Genomic DNA, 13,631 nt, shown 5'->3' with positions numbered 1-13,631 from the left:
TGTTTAGGTCTGATCCACGATTGCATTTGTTGATTTTTTTTCTTTCTTTCACTTTTGGGTCATGGAGTTTTAAAAAAATACAGTGGTTATAAAGATGACTAAAGTTCAGCCTACAGCTTCCTGTTTGGAAGACACGGAGACAGGGTGCGGTGTTTTGCAACAGTTATAATTCTAGATTCTCACTGCCCTTAAAAGTAACTAGAGGGAAAGGGTTTTCTTTTTTTAGAAACTTACAGCTTCTTTAGCAGCAGTGATGGATTCTTTAGGTAATGAAATGGGCTTTGATGATGTAGCTGGCAGCAGCTGTATCAGTTCTTCATCCTTAAACATCAGAGCTGAGAGTTGGGTTACTGACTTACAGCAAAAGGTATATTGGATCTACAGTCACCCTGCCATGACCACCAGGAGCTTGAAACAGCTACTTCACATCTGGCACTGGACTCAACAGGCAAAATCTGGAACCTAAATACATATAGCCAGATGTTGAACTTTCTTAGAAACAGATCAAGCAGTACCAAAAAAAGAATCCGTATTAACACCACTGTATTGAAATTCAGTTTCATTCAGGCGGTGAAAAATAAGAGAAATTAACTTCTTGTTATTTGTCACTTAAAGCAAATGAAAAGTAATTGTCTAACCTTAGTTCCCTTCACTTGAAGTGCTAAACCCACCATGTTCTCTTTAGATTCAGAGGAAGTGGGTGATCCCACGGGAATATCCACCTTGGGAGCCTAGGGAGAGAAATGTTTTATATAAGCTAAGCCTTCTGTTCTTCCTGAAACTCAGAAGCACTTCTACCGTAGTCAGTACTTTCCAGCACAGTTTGCTTTCCACTAAATCCCTGACTTCCTTTATGAGTAACATATGAAGTACATGTCCCTGAAATAGCAACTTAGTATTATTTATCTTTTGAGTTTTGGGCACCCTAGATACAAAAGTTGCACTCTAATTAGATTCTGATACTTAAAATCCTGTTATTAACAAGCTACTGATTTGCCAATTCTGATCTGTTCTCACTCTCAAAAAAAAAAAAAAAAGTTGCTATTTCTCATTTACCCATCAGTTTCTAATAGCATTGATATAACTTAGTCAAAAGTGACATCTTTATCATTTTTGGTGTCTAATAATAAGTGATAAACTTGTCTGACTTATTCAAATGGTAGGTGCTGGCTAATAGATGCCCCTGCAACACCAGGAAAATGGAGGGAGGGAGTGGTATTTTAGAAGAGCTAGCTAATCTGTCTTCAACAATTACATGAATTAGATTTGAAAAGTAAATATATCACTGCTCTTTGGAAGTAAGTAATTTCTTAAGGTACTTTGGAGGGAAAAGGGCTACGTATATCCAAAACTATAGTATATTCAGTTTGATGTCTCTCAATTCTCTACTGAACCTAGTATGCTACTTGTTTTCATTTTGTATATATGGAGAATAGAAGTTTAAAAGCATGGATTTAAAAAAACAACAACAATAAAATGCCTAGGAGTTTGTCCTTAATTCTTAGGTCTTTATTAACCATTCCAGAAAGCAACATGTGGATCAAGAGTTTATGCTCCTCTAGAATAATTCTGAAACTCAAATTTAGCTCTAAGACATTTTGCTACTCCAAAATTTCTTTGCTACTGAAGGGCAGTCTAAAAATGACAAATAGCTGGTCTGTCTCAGAGAAAATGTAAGAACCCAGCAGCCTATTAGAACATGGTTTATGTTCCAAAATTGCTCCTAATCTCCCCTAGAATCCTTCTGGACAAAGCCCAAATCCAGATTAGTCTCTGGAAATATGGAAAGGGAAAAGTAAGATGGTGTTTCCTGAAGTACATTATTATTATTTATTTTTTATTTTTTTGGCTGTCCTCCACAAGCTTTATTGAAGATTAGGATCCTTACGTGTTAGTTTTATTCTTCAAGTATCACTTGAGCACATCCAAAGCATACTGAAATATGATTAGGCCCTACCTCTTCCAAGACCCTCATCTCACTTCCCTTTCAGAAGTCACATTTATGAATCAGGTCCAGAACTACTGAAGTACATTTTTCATGCTAGACGTTGTATCATTTTTGTTGGCTTGCCCAGAGAGTCAATAGCATAACTAAGGTTTAAAATGACTGGTCCTCACTCCAAAGTACTTACCTCAGTCTGCTCAGTCACATGTGCAGCGTCTTCTATCATTGATGCACGTTCTGAGTCAGACATGAAACCACAAAGCAGGGAAGCGAGAGGCCCTTTCTGATGGACCCAGAGCAAGATGGGCCAGTCCCGGGTTCTTCAGTAAAACACCAGGAGCAAAAAAGACTGCGGAGTTAAAGGCAATACAAAAATGATTAAGGAAAAGAGTTGAAGGAAGACAAAAAAATTGTTTATATTCTAGATTGGCCATTCACTGCTTAAGAAGTAATAGAAATCTGGGGACCTCCCTGGTGGTCCAGTGGTTAAGACTCCCCCTTCCAGTGAAGGGGGCTGCGGGTTCAATCCCTGGTCAGGGAGCTGAGATCCCACACCTGCCTCACAGCCAAAAAAACAAAACATAAAACAGAAACAATATTGTAACAAATTCAATAAAGACTTTCAAAATGGTCCACATCAAAAAAAACCCTTAAAACAATTAATAGGAATCTGGACAAATGAAATAGACATGAAAGAACAGGAACCATTCAGCCTCAAGAGAGAAAGAATGGTGGGAAAAAAAAAAAAAAAAACCTGCTAAAAAAGACTAGATACTTAAGGAGAAAGAATAAACCGGACTCCTAATAAGACTCCTAAATCAAATAAGACTCCTAAAGATAGTAACAGCTACATAGCTAGAGGTGGTTTGAGTGATTTTCATTTTTTTAAAGGAATTTTAAAAAGATTTTTAAAGCCACTTGGGCCAAATTCCAAGATATGCCAAAAGAAATGCCTACTCTGACTGTAAGGGGAAATGGAGGTTTGCAGAGAGGCCCCAGTCATGGGGTCCGGATTCCCCACCGACCCAGGACTTACCTCCCCACTGAGTGGTATCTCAATTGGCTTTGGCTTCACGTCTATCAGGTAGAAGGTTCGGGACAGAAGCAAAAGAGAAGGAGGGACATTCTCCTTCAGGTGGAGGTCCTGCCACTGGAGAATGGGGGGAGGATGGAACATGACGATCACAGGACGTGAGAGCTGGACCCACGGTCATCGACTCTTCCCTGGTTTTACAGCCCCCCAGGCGCACGCTGAGTACTAAGGGCAGAACAAGAACAGGGACGCGTCTCCTGGCTTCTGCACCAGTGCTTGGGCCCTGCAGCCCCTCACTCTCAGAGTCTGAGAGGGAGGTTCAGTTAAACTCTCAAACCAGTTGTGGATCAAAGTAGCTAAGTATCTTCTCTTCAGTATGAAGTAGATACTGTGAAAGAATACATCAGCCTCGTTCATAACCAAAGAAATTAACATTAGAATGAGACATAAGTTTTCAAGTACCAAATGGCCAAACTTTAAATGTATGTATGTATATGTATGTGTATATAGATAGATATAATACATGCACAAGAGACAAAATTCAAAAGGTAAATAAAATCTAATCAATAAAAATAAGCCTGCCTTCTACCCTATTCTCTAGCTACCCTATTTCCCTCCCTGGAAGCAACCACTGATACCAGTTCCTGATACAATATTCCAGAGATATTCTGTGCATATAAAATAGATATTTATATGTTTATCTTTACGCCAAGGGTGACATATACACACTGTTTTGTCCTTTGCTTTCTGAAATATCTTGGAAATTGATTCATACCAGATGATGTAGAGCTGCTGCCTTTTTAAACGTCTGTAAAGGAATCCATTGTACAGAAATGCCATAATTTGATTATTCTACGGTTTTCCATCTTTTGCTATCATACATGGTGCTACAATGGATAACCTTGTAGATATATCATTTTGCACATGTGCAAGAATATAGGATAAATTCCTAGAAGTGAAATTTCTAGGGCAAAGTAAATGCATTTTTAAAATTTGAAAGCTATTGCCAAACCCCCATGGAGGATTTTACCAGCAATGCATGAGTGCCTCTCTCCTCACATCCTCTCCAACACGGTGTGTCACCAGACTCTGACCTTTCCCAACTAACAGGTGAATGTGGAACCTCATAGTTTTTTGTATGTTTGTTTGTTTGTTTTTGGCTGCACCGTGCGGCTTGTGGGATCTTAGTTCCCTGACTAGGGATTAAACCCTGGCCCTCAGCAGTGAAAGTGTGGAGTCCTAACCACTGGACCACCAGGGAATTCCCAAATTGCACAGTTTTAATTTATCTTTTTATGAAGTTAAGATGTTTCCTAGGTTTACCATTTTTAGCTTTTCCTTTCTGTGAAATGTCAGCCGTATCCTAGCATAGGATTTTTGGAATAACAATACAGAGTGCTGAATATTGTATGGTTGGATTAGTATTCTCACCCCCTTGAAGTGTATTGTAAAATGATACATCCTTTCAAGAAAGCAATTTGACAGTATGAAGTCACTTAATACTCTATGTTCAGGAAATAAATGATGTTTAAGTACCTCTTGACAACATGCTCACCTTCCAACCGGAGCAGGTCCGACATGGAAGAGGAAATAGCTACCTGACGGGGTTCAAAGTCACAACAGTGGCGCCTATTCCCAGATAATTTGTGTACACTCCATAGCACTTTATACAGTTACAGGAATGAGGATTGTAATAGGAGTTATTCCTTTGTTGTAAAGCATTGACACTCAGTTAAAATCTGTTATTTGAGGGGAAATCTGTTACAAAGCTAACTCTTGACCCTGGTTTGGGGCACACACTGGGAAAGCAACCCCAGCTGAGCCACCGGCAAGGTGGCTCCAGATGGATTCACACGGATGACAGGCCTTCTATCAGAGCTTTTGCCCAGGCCCTTAAAATACCCAGAGGAGGTACAATTCGAAGGTGGTCCCAAGATTTCCAGTCCCTCGTGTACCCACACCTTCTCCCAGTTATTCAATTAAACGCTAATCTAGGTGCTGCCATGAAGGGATTTTGCAGATATAATTCAAGTCCCAAGTCAGTTGACCTTAAAATAGGAAGATTATCCAGGTAGGTCTTACCTAATCACGTGAGACCTTAAATCTGCTGCTAGACGTCATGTGAGAAGTTCACGCAGGTGGAGGGGCCTCCGGGGCTGAGAGTAGCCTGGGGTTGGGAGCCAGTGAGGAAACAGGGACCTCACTCCACAGCTGCAGGGAACTAAATTCAGCCAACAAACTGAATGAGCTTGGAAGGGGAGTCTCCCACACAGCCTCCGGAAAGGAAAACAGCCTGCACTTCTGACCTGCAGAACCGTGAGCCTATAATGGGTGCTGCTTTGAGCCCCTACATTGTGGTGGTTGGTTAGCAGCAACAGAGAACTCTTTAATAGAGTACCTACCGCGTCTCTGTCAAAAATAAATCCAGGGCTTCCCTGGTGACGCAGTGGTTAAGAACCCGCCTGCCAATGCAGGGGACACGGGTTCGAGCCCTGGTCCGGGAAGATCCCACATGATGCGGAGCAACTAAGCCCGTGCACCACAACTGCTGAGCCTGTGCTCTAGAGCCTGCGAGCCACAACTACTGAGCCCGCCTGCCACAACTACTGAAGCCCGCACGCCTAGAGCCTGTGCTCCGCCACAAGAGAATCCACCGCAATGAGAAGCCCATGCACTGCAATGAAGACCCAACGCAGTCAAAAATAAATTAATTAATTAATTTAAAAAATAAATTAATTAATCCAGCTACTTCAGCCGCCAACGGCTCAACTAAACAAGGCAGATTAGGTAAGATGGCAAAGCAGAAATCACAAAACAAGGTCTGCAGATGGCAGGGGAGAGAGTTCCGGGGAAGAGGGTCCAGTAAAGCTGCTACTTTTGCCTCTGTGAGCTGCTGCTTCAGCTGCTCCGCAGTGAGACCCAGTGAGCGCATCCCCCGGGCCCTGCAGGCCGCTTGCAGCTCTGACACGCTCAGAGCACTCACCCCTTCCTTGGCAATCGCCTGAAACAAATGTAAGGAATGGTATTGGATCCTTTGGTTCCAGTTTTACCTAATTCCAACAAATCGAGGGAAACGCAGAATCTGCCGCTTTCCCACTTTGTCCCCCGCGCTGACTGCTGCATAGGCCAGGCACTTAATAAAGCAAGGTGACCTCGAGGTGCAGCGGTTGACATGAAGGGAATCCCGCCAACAGGTATTAATAATATCAGAGAAGTTGACAGAACTCCTCAACTGCCTGTCCCCAAGGGAATTCTTTCCCCTCTTGCGTTGCCTTTTGCCTGGTTGTGACAGCTCTACTCCACTTCCCTTTCGCGGCAGCTTTAAGACTCATAGAAAAATATTCCACTTGAAAAGCTTTCAATGTACCATTTGTTGCACGTCCCGGTGGTGGTCCTCCCCTACCCCAGGAATGGCCCCAACTCCCTGGTCTGCAAAACTCCCTCAGTAAACAACTTAACACAGTTTCTGCTTGGTATGACCCCAAACTGTGGTACTTCTGGGACCAGTATTGTTTTTTCCAAAGTTCTACAAGCAACCACTAAACATCTAAATGGGGCCGACGGGATCCTGCCTTCTCAGTTCTGGGAATCCTGCTCCCTCAGGCAGAATGCTTTTAAAGCAGCTGATTCAGATTCAAGAAACATTCTTCCCACTTTTTAAGGACTCTAATTAGTAGTTATAGGCCAAATGGTGCCCTTTTCTTCCAGAAGATGTCAAGGTCCTGCCTTCCCTCCCTGCATCATCCTTTGCCACCCCTTCTTACCAGGCCGGCTCACCCAGCTCCGTGGGGAGAAGCAGAGGGGAGGTACAGGGGGTCGAGCACTGTCCTTGGCAGTGGAATCTACTGTTCTCTGGGATCTACTGGGTTGCTGTGCCTTCCCAGCAGACCCTCACTGCTTTCGATTAGTCCCAGCTAAGACATCCGAACTACTAACTGCTTACAAGGGCCTTCTAAAGAATACGACAGACAACTCCTAAAGTGAGTAATCAAGGTCCAGGCTGTCAGTGGTTGTTTAAATCAGTGGTCCCCAACCTCTTTGGTACCAGACCAGTTTCGTGGAAGACAACTTGTCCACGGAGGCGGGGGTGGCCGAGTGAGGAGGGGATGATTCAGATGATAATGAGAGAGATGGGGGGTGCAGCAGATGAAGCTTTGCTCTCTCACCCGCCGCTCACCTCCTGCTGTGCGGCCCGGTTCCTAACAGGCCACAGGCCAGTACTGGTCCGTGGCCCGGGGGTTGGGGACCCTGGTTTAAACCACTCATTCTGCCAGAACCAGCCCCTGAGCAGACCTAACAGAAGACACTGCACTTTGTCACAAAGCCACCCTAAGACAGTCCCCAAGGTCTGGCTAGCTCCCTACAGCTGTAGTTCAGCTCTGACTTCATCATCTGCTTTTATAGACTTCAGCTTCATCAGGAGCTGGAAGCGGAGCAGATTGTTGGTTCCGAAGGACTGCAGTTCCAGCAGTTTGCAGAGGGCCACCAGCTGAGATCGCTCGAGGTGCTCCAGGGTCAGCTCATCCTCAAAGAGTTTGGAAAAGCGAACTATCTCCTTTGTGCTGGGCTTGTGGCCTGTCTGGACCTAGGTAGTGGGACGAAGGGGCTGATTAAAACGTGCTTCCTACTTAACTGAATCTTCCCTGTAGACTATTTGAAAGACGCCAAAGCATTTACGGATTGTGTCTTCTGTCTGGAAGTGGATGTGGGCCCTGTGTTACAAAGGGGAGTTAAAAAAAAAAATCTGTGGGAAGTCAGCCTAAATCAACTGAAAAATTAGGAGCAGTTCAGAAGTTTGAGTCTCATTCTCCTGTTCTTTCCAAGAAGTTATCAACATCTTCAACACACTGATGGCGTTAAGATAGGTTTTTCTGCAAACTCCCATAAATGTTTGCAATATTGTATCTCTGTAACTTAGATATTTGCAAATTCAGAGATTATAAACAAGTTGGAAGCTCCATGATGATATGTTGCCTGGTTTTATATAAAAGACGGACACCTGTTTGATGTAGGCTGAGAACTGGGTGGAGGCATCCCCCAGCTGCGCCCCGTTCCTCCTTGCCATGTCTGCGATCATTTCTTGAAGGAATTCTGCTAGTTCCAACTTTGCAGCCATTTTCTTTTTCTGTTTTTCTTCCTTCATAATAGAAGAGGAAAAAGTTAATCAAAGTTAATTCTTCGTGATTACAACTTGGTAGATAAAGGTGAGAGAAAAATAACTGTGGCTTTGTTGTCGGTCATCCCTATTTCATGTATGAATATTATTTTCAGACCTAACTGAAGGCGCTTTGTGATAACCAGAGCAAATTAAAAAGTAGCCTTTATTTGCAGCTTGTCTCCTTAATCTTACCTTTTATTTTTCATTGATACAATGATCATAAATATTCGATAGATCCAAAATGTCCCCTCAATGGAAGCCTTTGTCACTGTTTAGAATAGATACATACTGTCTCTTAACCTGGTGCAAGCCATCTAGGCCGTTGGTCAAGTCAACCCCTAGTGTGAGTGGCCCCAGATTTTGCTTGGGCCACAAACTAAAGAAAACTAGGAAATTAACTCTATGCTAAAGTAGCTTACAGGTTAAGAAGAAAACAAAGAATCAATTATATGACAATGAGTTAAGTGCTATAACAGATATGAACAAAGCACTATATAAAAGAGAATTAAATGTATACTCTTAAGACACTATGTTGACCAGTATTTCTAAATCCTCATTCATTATCACAGATGCAGTGTGGTAGTATTTTCAAAATAACCATGATCAGGGTGGGTAGAGAGGGAACAGGAATATATATGTGTGTGTGTGTGTGTGTGTGTGTGTGTGTATAGTACATACACACACACACATATATATATATTATGTGTACATATATATATATATATATACATACATTTCCGCCTTAAGTTGCCCAAGAGATTCTAATGACCAGCCAATCACAGCAGTCATTGATTTTCTTAGAAAGATCTTAAAAGAATCAGCCCCCCAAAATTACACAATGGCAATACCATCATTAAAACCCATTTAGCCATCCATTTCATTCATCTGTATCCATCCATCCATTTATTTATTGAGCATCCACTGTGTGCTAGGTGCTGGGATAAAATGAGCAAAAACAAATAAGAATTCCTTCCCTCATGGAACTTCTAGTCTAATGGGAGAGACAACCATTATTGACTAATTATAATCCAGTAATTCCACAAATTAATGTAAAAGCATACCAGATAAGTACCATGAAAGAGAAGCGCATGATCCTGTGACCTGGTGTGAGTAGAAAGCTGGCACACTCACGCTCACTCTCATGTGCTCCCCCTCTGTTCATGGAACAAAGCAAAGAAGACAGTATTTTCTAAAACTGTGGCCATGATGTGTATATATGTATGTCTGGGGAATGAGCAGTGCTGAGGAAAGAGGAATATTTAGATAAATCACTTCCTCATTCCCCCCATCTTCCTGCATTCACTAATGCCTTCCTTGGAATCCTATGGTATTAATTCTAGATCCTGTTTACTTTAAATGTAAGTAAACTAAACTACTGCCAGGCAGTTAAATATTGCAGTTTGATTCTACCCCTTAAATCTGTCTCAAATCTATCTTCTTTTTTTTTTAAGAAATTTTATTTTATTTATTATTATTATTATTATATTTTATTCATTTATTTATTTACTTTGGCTGCGCCTGGTCTTCGTTGCAGCACTCGGGATCTTCGTTGCAGCATGCATGTGGGACCTAGTTCCCTGACCAGGGATAGAACCCAGGCCCCCTGCATTGGGAGCGTGGAGTCTTACCCATTAGACCACCAGGGAAGTCCCTCAAATCTATCTTCAAGTTTTTACTCCTGATGCAACTTTCATAATTCCGGCTTTTTCATCTCTCTCTTGTGCTGCTGCAATAACATTCCGGCTGATTTTCCTCACTTGGCTCTGCCCTCTTTAATCCTTCCTGCCAGCAACTTGTTTTTCTAAAATACAGCTCTAATCATTGTTGATTAGATTATTTAGATTGATCTAAAATAGAGATTACTGTTTTTCTCACCCCCTGCTTACATACACCTTCCATTACTCACCACTGTCAAAGTCTAAATTCCTTAGGGTGGTAGATGCTTTCCAACCTGACCCCAACACATCACATTTGTCTCATTTTCTCCCATCCATCCCCTTGTACTCCCTGCTCCAACCACAAAGAATCAGTCAGTGGTCTCTGATTGGCATACTCTTTTACACTGTTAAGCCATCTTAAGTGCTATTCCTTCTATCCAGAGTGCCTTTCAAACAGTGTGGTAAAATTCTACTACTCTTAAAGTCTCAGGTCCACGGTCACCTCTTCTGTGAAACATTTCCTGGTCTGCTTTAAAAGTTGCCCTCTTTGTCCTTTGCTAGTGTTGTGTCCACGCCTTCATCCATCTGTCTGGGAGAGTGGCACAGATGGAGAGGATGCAAGGGCTGCCTCGGTTGTCCAGCCCTTCACCTTCACAGTGACCATCAAAGGAGGACACCCTCTTCCCAGGGACTACTCACAAGCACTAAATGGTCTGTTTGGCTGAATAAATCATGCCTACTGTTCAACTAGTCACTGCAGTAACAGGTGATTTTTGTTTTCTTTATTTTTTAATGGTAAAAAGTTAAAATTGAGTGGAGAAGGGATAGTTTTTTTCAGCAAATGATGCTAGAAAAACTGGACATCCACAGGCCAAAAAAAAAAAAATCTTGACACTCATGTTACACCTGTCACCAAAACTAACTCAAAATGTAAAACTCAAAACAATAAAACTCCTAGAAGAAAACACAGGAGAAAAATATAGGTGACCTTGGGTTTGGCAGTGAGTTTTTAGATACAACACCAAAAGCATGATCCAAGAAAGAAAAAAATTGATAAGTTGTACTTCATTAAAATTAAAAAGATTTGCTCTGAAAAAGACACAGTTATGACTGGGAGAAAATATGTGCAAAACACATATCTGATAAAGAACTTGTACCCAAAATATATTAAGAACCCTTAAAACTCAACAAAAAGAAAACACCCCAATTAAAAAGTGGGCAAAAGATTTGAACAGACACCTCCCCAAAGAAGATACACAGATGGCAAATAAGCATGTGAAAAGATGCTCAATGTCATGTGTTATTAGAGAATTGCAAATTAAAATAACAATGAGATACCACTACACACCAATTAGAATAACTAATAGTCAAAGCACGGACAGGACTAAATGCTGATGAAGCCACAGGAACTTTCATTGCTTGCTGGTGGGAATGCAAAACGGTACAGCTACTTTAGAAGACAGCTTGTCTATTTCTCTTGAAACTAAACATAGCCTTACCATACAATCCAACAATTGCTCTCCTAGGTATTTACCCAGATGAATTGAAAGCCTGTGTCCACACAAAAACCTGCACATGGGGCTTCCCTGGTGGCGCAGTGGTTAAGAATCCACCTGCCAATGCAGGGGACATGGGTTTGATCCCTGGCCCGGGAAGATCCCACATGCCACGGAGCAACTAAGCCCGTGCGCCATAGCTACTGAGCCTGCACTCTAGAGCCCGCGAGCCACAACTACTGAGCCCACGTGCTGCAACTACCGAAGACTGCGTGCCTAGAGCCCGGGCTCCACAACAAGAGAAGCCACTGCAATGAGAAGCCCGCGCACCGCAATGAAGAGTAGCCCCCACTTGCCACAGCTAGAGAAAGCCGGCGCGCAGCAACGAAGACCCAACACAGCCAAAAGTAAATAAATAAAATAAATAAATCTATAAAAAGAAACCCTGCACATGAGTATTTACAACAGCTTTACTGATAATTGCCAAAAACTGGAAGCAACTAAGATGTCTTTCAAATAGATGAATGGATAAATGGTGGTACATCCGTATGATGGAATATTATGCAGTGTTAGAAAGAAATGAGCCAGTAAAAGGCATGGAGGAACCTTAAATGCATCTTCTAAATGAAAGAAGGCAGTCTGAGAAAGTTACACACTGTATGATTCCAACTACATGACATTTTGGAAAAAGCAGAACTATAGAGAGAGTAAAAAGATCAGTGATTGCCCCGGGTTAGGAGAAGAGGGAAGAGGGACCAAAAGGTGGAGCACAGGGGATTTTTAGGGCAGGGAAACTATTCTGTATGATACTGTGATAGCGGATACATGACATTACTTTTTTTTTCAAAACCCATCGAACTATACAACACAAAGAGTGGACCCTAATGTAAAGTATGAGATTTAATTAATACTGATGTATAGATATTGGTCCTTCGATTGTACCAAGTGTACCACACGAATGCAAGATGCTAATAATGGGGGAAATAACAGGGGGGAGGGAGGTATCTGGGGACCCTCTGTACTTTCTGCTCAATTTTTCTGTAAACCTAAAAACTGCTCTAAAAAACAAAATCTATTAATTTTTAAAAAAAGTTTAAAATCCTACATACCTTTTTGGATTCACTTTCAAAAGTTGATGGCAACATCTCTGGGAAGAGTTTCAGAAACGCTGGCAATAAGAATTCCATGAAGGAGACAGTGATGAACACCATAAATGGAAGCAGGCGGAATAAATCAGCACACGTTCTCAACAGCTAAAGAATCAAATGCATATGCAAATAGTCATTATTTTAGGACACACCAAAAACAAAAACAAAAGCCTGCCTTGGTTCTTAAAGTGTTAAAAAACCCAAGACAGATTTTCTGCAGCTGTTTATAAAATTGAAAGGCCGGATTTTCCTCTGTACCATAGCTCTGAAGTAATATTTATGGGATATCTTCAGTGAAATCTATGACAATCAAAACATGTTATTGGTGTCTCTGAGCTTTCATCTAAGTTAGGGGTCTGTACTTTAATAACATGGTATCTGTTAAAATTGCTTTTTCAAATGTGTATACTTAATATATTAACAGCAGTTTCTACTCCAGATGCACAGATCAAACTTGAAGCCTCTCAACTCCTTGGAGAAATTAGAAAACACAATTATAACCATTCCATGGACAAATATACACAAATTTTAAGGACCCTGCCTAAAGTTGTACAGCAAGTCAGTTGCAGACAAGTAAGAAATTCTGGTTCTCACCGTCAGTTACTATTCCTACTCTGGGATTTTTAAGATGAACTTGAAGTGGAACTTAAAAGTTGGTTCCAAATAGTTCATTTTAACTTTCCATTTTCTTTCGCAAATATGACTCTTGCCCTACCCTTCGTCTCTCTCGTCTGGTCAGCACCTGTCCATGCAACAGCCTCCAAACCATTCTGGCAGCAACTTTGGTGTCAATCCAAAGCAAATAGAATCCATTGTGATAATATTTAAGTTCATCCATAATTATTTGCCTATAAGATCGCTTTTCTTCCTTAATCTTCGCTCCAGTTTCTTCTGTTGGCTGAGGGTTTGGCACCTGTGGCTTCTTTGCGGTTTGCTCCAGCTGAGGTTTACCCGGGACCTCCTGCAGCCAGCAAGCAGATGTGTGCAGCTTTTGTATTACTCTAGTCCTTAAGTGAAGTACTTTATTGCCTGTCTGAGTAGGATAGGAGTACTTCTTGCTGCCATAGTTCTTCATATATGTTTTATTTAAATGGGAATCTGGTAAGTGAAGAAATGCAAATGATGGGGAGTAAGAAGAGCTGGTGGGATGGACACAATGGCTAGGGAATCTGGAATAAAGAGCAACATCCTCT

General features: G+C 41.7%; 1 protein-coding gene across 1 annotated transcript; it reads right to left on the bottom strand.

The window, feature by feature from the left end:
* Positions 1-203: 203 nt before the first annotated feature.
* Positions 204-13,631, bottom strand: LETM2 (leucine zipper and EF-hand containing transmembrane protein 2). The gene is made up of 8 exons (XM_082444389.1): positions 13,154-13,631; positions 12,400-12,543; positions 7,978-8,115; positions 7,363-7,563; positions 5,860-5,979; positions 2,982-3,095; positions 639-731; positions 204-321 (listed from the first exon to the last, which is right to left on the bottom strand). The coding sequence occupies exons 1-8, from the start codon at positions 13,511-13,513 to the stop codon at positions 223-225; spliced, it is 1,269 nt and encodes a 422-aa protein (XP_082300515.1). The 5' UTR covers positions 13,514-13,631; the 3' UTR covers positions 204-222.

This window comes from Balaenoptera physalus (genome assembly GCF_965194825.1).
Source record: "Balaenoptera physalus genome assembly, chromosome: 21".
In the NCBI taxonomy this organism is placed as follows: Eukaryota; Metazoa; Chordata; class Mammalia; order Artiodactyla; family Balaenopteridae; genus Balaenoptera; species Balaenoptera physalus.
Note: the sequence above shows the minus strand (reverse complement) of the source record. Positions and strands in the feature narration are given on the sequence as shown.

What these genes read in the sequence shown, in the direction of transcription:
- LETM2 (XM_082444389.1), bottom strand. Translation starts at nt 13,513, where the DNA reads ATGAAGAACTATGGCAGCAAGAAGTACTCCTATCCTACTCAGACAGGC. An exon ending in AGATACCACTCAGTGGGGAG is followed by an intron (nt 732 to 2,981) that starts GTAAGTCCTGGG and finishes TTCTCTCCCTAG; the next exon opens with GCTCCCAAGGTGGATATTCC. An exon ending in TTCAAGTGAAGGGAACTAAG is followed by an intron (nt 322 to 638) that starts GTTAGACAATTA and finishes CTGATGTTTAAG; the next exon opens with GATGAAGAACTGATACAGCT.